The sequence below is a fragment of the Rattus norvegicus genome, chromosome 4, assembly GCF_036323735.1.
Source record: "Rattus norvegicus strain BN/NHsdMcwi chromosome 4, GRCr8, whole genome shotgun sequence".
In the NCBI taxonomy this organism is placed as follows: Eukaryota; Metazoa; Chordata; class Mammalia; order Rodentia; family Muridae; genus Rattus; species Rattus norvegicus.
The window spans coordinates 160,317,677-160,323,676 of NC_086022.1; the positions used below are offsets into that span (position 1 = coordinate 160,317,677).

The 6,000-nt window shown below is 47.1% G+C and overlaps 1 protein-coding gene across 4 annotated transcripts in view; it reads left to right on the plus strand.

The window, feature by feature from the left end:
• Ano2 (anoctamin 2) overlaps positions 1–6,000 on the plus strand; it is a 341,360-nt gene that overhangs the window by 117,206 nt on the left and 218,154 nt on the right. For all 4 annotated transcript variants that reach the window (XM_017593038.3, XM_063286858.1, XM_039108820.2 and 1 more), the window contains one exon: positions 3,884–3,948. In XM_017593038.3, coding sequence (XP_017448527.2) covers positions 3,884–3,948 — 65 coding nt within the window. The remainder of the gene's footprint in view (positions 1–3,883; positions 3,949–6,000) is intronic.

Genomic DNA, 6,000 nt, shown 5'->3' on the forward strand with positions numbered 1-6,000 from the left:
CATGACAGCAGGAGCTGGGAGTGCACAGATTCCTCTGGCTTCCAGCCATGTGCTCCTTTCCACATTTGTTGGAGTTACCTCCTTTCCCAGAGGACCCAGGAGAAGTGACTGCCACCATCTTCTGAGGGCAGCCTGGCTTCCCTGTGGCCCCTCACCTTTGTAGAGGTGCAATACTGGACTGTGATTTTCTTCAGTGTTTTGGAAACCCTTGGTTCTGGGTTCTCTGTCTTTTCAAGTAGGCCTCTTCTCTAGTGAATAGTTAGGGAATAGGTCACTCAAGAGAGTGAAGGGAGCCACTCGTGTGATTTTAAGTGTCTTTATACCGGGTGGCACTTTTCACGTGGGATGCCCACTTGAAGATTAACTGTCAGGCTATACAACTTACACGTTACCATAGGAAAAGTACTATCTGGTCTAGTTGCCAGATGTTCCAATAGGCAGCTGAACATCTGGGAATGGACGCTAGTCTCGTCTACTCTGGCTGCATCCTGTCCCACAACTGCCTCTGAGATATCTACAGTTGGCAACCTTCTGTCCCTCTTGGGTGGGTCTAGCACTCACTGAGAACCCTGCAGCTCCAGGGTGGACCAGGAGTCCCAATGCATTGCTACTCTAGAGCATTATAAGGGGTTGTAACACCCAAGTCTTCTACAGTCTTACAAAACAGTTACATCAGAAGCTCACCGGCAGACATGAAACCTCTTGGGTATGTGTGTGTGTGGGAGCTGAGTGTGCTGTTTATGAAGTTTGATCTGTCACAGGGAGTCAGACATGTGTGCCTGAATCTCATCTGAGGAGAACATGGCAGAAGGTCCCATCCATTGGTTAAGGAGCTGCAGCCTCTCTCTGGTTTATGTGCAGGTTTGACCAGTTGGCGGAGAGAGAATATGGTGTAGCATTAAGTGAGAGAATATGTTTACTAAGAGCTACATCAGAAGGTTCTAGGTTCTGCATGCTTAAAGAAACCCATACAGGTCACCATGGTGACCGGCCCTTTGCTACCAGCATGCTCGCTGTCATGGGGCTGAGACTACAGGGCACGTCTCCCTGGGGGACCATGGGACCTGCAATTTGTCATGATTCATTTCTCTGTCTATGAATGAAATTCTTGGGGGAGGGGCTCAGGAGCAACCTTCTCCTCCTTTCCTGACTCCCCTGCAGGCAACTGAGGTATATGTAGGTAGGCAGGCGACTGAGGTACACGTGGGTAGCCAGGCAACTGAGGTGCATGTGGGTAGCCAGGGTGTATGCTGCAGAGTTGGTTGACGCTCGCTCGAATGATGCTCAGCTCAGTATTTGTCCCGTCCTCTTGACCAAGTTCAGGCAGCTTGCTTGGCTCTAGCTATGGGTATAACCACCTGTGAGTGGAGGATACCACCTTGAGTTGGGGACTTTGGAAATGTCTGATGACAGGACCAGAATCCCATCAGCAGTGAGGCTTCTGGTGTGGCTTGTTTATGTGATCTTGAGCTGACTGGGGCCATACTAGCTTTGTGGAGCAGTTTTAGTTTTTCCCTGTGGGACAAGTAACAAAAATCTATCCTCAGGCTCAGGTTTGAGCTGGACCCGTGAGTTAGGTAGGCATTTGCCTTGAAAGTCGGAGTCTATGAGATGGGCAGTGTGGTAGCCCAATTATCCTCAAGGGAGCTCAATTCATCCTGCCTTCTGACGCAAGCTAGCCTCCTTTGGGGATGTAAGTGGGATCTCTATAACAACAAGGTGCTGGGGGCTCAGGCTTTGCTCTTAGGAGCTCAGGGCAGTCGACGCACCAGAGATATGGAGAGAAAGAGATGCATTCACAACAGCAGGAGTGAAGCTGGAGTTGCCCCTGGGGAATGAGCAGCATCAGAGCTTGGGTGTTTAGACCTCTTAGCTTTCACGAATCAAGGCTCTTTTATGTCTGAGTTTCCCTCTTTGCAAACAGTAACTGCTGGTGAATCCCTTGTTCCATCAGCCGGGATGGTTTCTGGTTATAATTTACAGTGTCTGGGAGATGTTATGACAATAAAATTCTGTAGCCTTTAAGTAGGAATGCTGGTTCTGATTTCAGCTTTAGTAGCAGATCTTTAAAGGACCATAGGTGAGAGGGAAGGGCTTGCTGTCAAGCGGGTATTTCACAGGCTAGGACTCGCTAGAGTACAGGTCCTTGGAAGAATTCCTTGGGGATTCTGCATGATATGTAAAGAGCATAAAAATCACGACAAATCAGTGATGGTTTTGTCAGGTAATTCTAGACTTATTATCTGATCAAACAGTATCTGGCCAGCATGGCTGTCTGTGTGAGATCTAATGTTAGTCCATTACCAAATTACCAGATTTATTGATAGATGACTGATTGATAGAAAGCCAGGAATTTGAAACTGAACTGTTAGGAGGTGTGTCTTGCTTTTGCCAGAGTTGCTCCACACCAAGTAATGGCATTGTGGTCTGCAGTGTTTGGTGTACTGTTTCCTCCATAAACCCTTTGTAGGTGTTCACTCAGATTTAGCTCGTTCTTCTAGCCCCAAACCTCTCTAACAAAGGTAATTAGTGACCTCCAAGTTGTAGACTCCAATGGCCTCTTCTCCAGTCTCAGCTGACTCATTAGCGGCATTTCACTCAAGTTTGCCCATTTCTTCTGGAGACTTTCTTCTCTTAGATACACACCTCACTATTCTTCATCCCCTCTTTGCCGGTTGTTTCTTCACTGTCTCCTGGTCCTTTAATACTGAGCGTGTCCAGTTCTGTACTTGTTTTTTATCCTTTATCCCACTAGCAATGTTGCTTGTCCATCCTGGACTGTCGTGTGCACTCGGATTTTTATACCTGGATGATGATTCAACATCCATGTGGATCGCCAGAAACCATCTCAAATAACCACATCCTAAAGTAAACCCTTGACTGTGCCTCTCTAGCCCTATTCTTTCCACCGTCCTCTCCTTGCAGTAAATACATCAGTTATTCAAGTCCCCAGGCCAACTTCATCTAATTCAGTCACTAATCAATAGGCACCATTAAATGTCTCTCATCGCCCCTATGCGTATAGCCCTATCTCTCCCCTGGACCGTACCGACAATAGCCTCCCGTTTCCTTGTTCACTCAGTCTTTTCTTCACATAACAATCAGGATGAGTCCTGTGCAATCCCCTTAACAGTAAGTCTCCCAGGAGCTTCCTCAAAATCCAGAGTTATCATGACAGCAGTCTAGCACCGTGGCACCTTCTGCAACAGTCACCTCCCATGATTCTTCCTGTGTTTACTCTGTTCCGATCGATCACACAGTCCTCTGCTATCCTCATATCCATGGAAACTCACCTCAGGGCCTCTGCACAGGGAGTGTGAGTGTTTTTTCCCCATTTCTCTCTGGCCTGAGCTCAGATGCTTCCTCCTCAGAGAAGTACTCTCTGTCCATCTTATCTAAAACAACATCCCACCCCATCCCATATATCCCTATCTTGATTTATTTTAATGGCATTTATAAATCTTATATATTTATAGTTGTCTGCCCACATCAGGTCCAAGCACCATGGCAACAGTGATTTTAATGTATTTTATTGCAGCACCCAGGGTCTGGAACAGTGCCTAGAATGTAGGAGACATTCAGAGAATACTTGTTACTTGGGTGAACAGTGAGTGGCAGGGCTTGTGTGCTGCACCAGACAAAACAAGGGATAGAGATGATGCTCATCAGGTACCTGGGTGTTTCTAGATGTGCATGGGTGATCTCTATTATTTAGGGAAGGAGACGGAAGTTCCTGTAGCCTTCTGCCTTTGGATATAACTATGTGGACATAATGAACTTCTAGGAGCTGGGCTCTAAGGGTAGCATGTTGACTTTACATTGGTCAAAACCATAACCGTTGCCTGTCTCTCTGCTAATCTGCTGTCCTGTTTCTCTTGCTTAGTTGCTGTATCAGGAATGGGCACGCTATGGAGTGTTTTACAAATTTCAACCCATTGACCTCATCAGGTGAGTGTGTGTGTGTGTGTGTGTGTGTGTGTGTGTGTGTGTGAGAGAGAGAGAGAGAGAGAGAGAGAGAGAGAGAGAGAGAGAGAGAGCGCTTTTGAGGAAGTACTTAAGATGCAAATCCTAAACAATACACTGTCAACCCTCTTGGTCCCTGGCAGTTGGGTGTTTAAGTAGAGGTCCCGTTCTTCCTAGCTAGCATGTCCTTTCTCTGTGCCTGTGGTTGAGGACGTAAAGCAGGGAATGCTAGGGGATGGAAGGGGAAGGAGGTGACACAATTGATATGCTAAGACTTTCATCATTAGATGAACATTATGGTCTCAATTTCCCTGCCAGCTCTTTGGGAATAAAAGATAACTGTCTTCCTTGTTCATTTTCGAGGGAAGGACCTGGACAGCATTGAACCTTGGGTGGTACCCAAATGGACACACTGCTGTGCAGGAGAAGGAAAGATGTAGCCACTCATCCAAAGGATAATTTGATGGGCTTGGTAGAGACTAAGGGCTCTCCACAGCCTTTCTAACCTATAGGAAGCTTGGCTCCTGGAATCTCTTCTTCATTAGGCACCCTGGAAATTTCTGAAGTGTTAATAAAATATCAATGAACATTCCTTTAAAGAACTGACTAGAATGCAGTAGTTCTGACTATCTTAAAATGAGTAAAGAGTCTAGATTCTAAGCTTATAGAATCTAGAAACTTGGTGTATATCAGGCTTCTTCCTGAATAGAATGACAGGAAGCAGCATTGGGAAGTTGGGAGGTTCTGGGCCAGATGTAGGCACAAATGCTACTAGACTTTTTTTTCTTCCTCGGCATTCAAGATTCATAGAGGCTGAACTGAGGGGATCTATGGGCCAACTTGGTAGAAGAGGCAATCATTTGGAAAAGTTAGAAGGCTGCAGGTTCCAGACCAACATAATGGACCTCCCTACCACATGAGTCCCTGTGGCAGTTTTAATGATCTAATTAGCCAGCTTGAGAAAACAGAGAACATTCCTGGTTCACTGCCCTGGTTTGGGAAAGGGGAATCCACCAAAGGATTGAGTCTGTGAGATGAATCCCAGCCTGAGGAAAGAAAGCAGTGTGGGGGTGGGGTAGAGTCTGGGCAGGTTCACCTCCTTTTGCTGTGATGGGTGAACCCTCCCAAGGAACTGGGAGAAGCAGGTGTTCCTTCAAGCTGAACTCCTTTAACTGAAGTGCTTGGGCCTGGGACAAGGGTTGGGGTGTCTGTGACCAAGGCTCATCACCCAGCAACTCTGTTTCCTGGCTGCTTTTGCATAGCATGGGCCACCTAGACTGTCCTCGGGGCCACACGGAGTCTGCTTCCTCCATTTGGAGTAGGCTTTGATCTCTTTCTCTTGGCATCTCAAGTGGCCACCCACCTCTGTCGCCTGTTTTGTCTAACTACCCGTTTGTTTTTAAAACCATGAGCAGAAAACAAAAATTATCCCTCCCGGAAAGCCCTGTCTTCTCCCCAGAGACCTCAGGTGATTGGCCTGCTAGTAATGTGGGAAATGACTCCGGTATGCCCTGAGGTTTGGCAACTAAAGGCTCTCATCTGCAGGGCACATATGGCCTTTGGGGCACATCCCTGTTACGGAGCTGACAGATTTGGAGAGCTTGGACACTGGGAACTGGAGCAGAGCTGGAGGCTCTTTGTAGGACAGGCAGCCTAGCTTAGAAAGGGAGAAAGGCTGAGCCTGGAGACCCTAAGAAGGTCAGATAAATGCTTCATAGTGTGTATGGGTAGTGGGCAGGCAGTTGTCTACCCAGTGGCCTGAGGACATCACATCTCAGAAAAGTGCTACAAAGAGAAAAGTTGCCATCAGGAAGGTGTCGGGGAGAGGGAAGGCCAGGCTCTCAAGGGGCCATAAGCAGTTACCCAGAGAGTTCATAAAGAGAAAGCTAAGGTGAAACATATGGGAAACAGCCCTTTCCCTTCAGTGAGTCCTACAATGAACCCTCCACTTCACATTCTTCTCAAATGACCTTGTCTTAACTTATCTGATTTCCAGAGGCTTCTGCTGCCTCTTTCCAACCACAGAAGCCAAGGAGT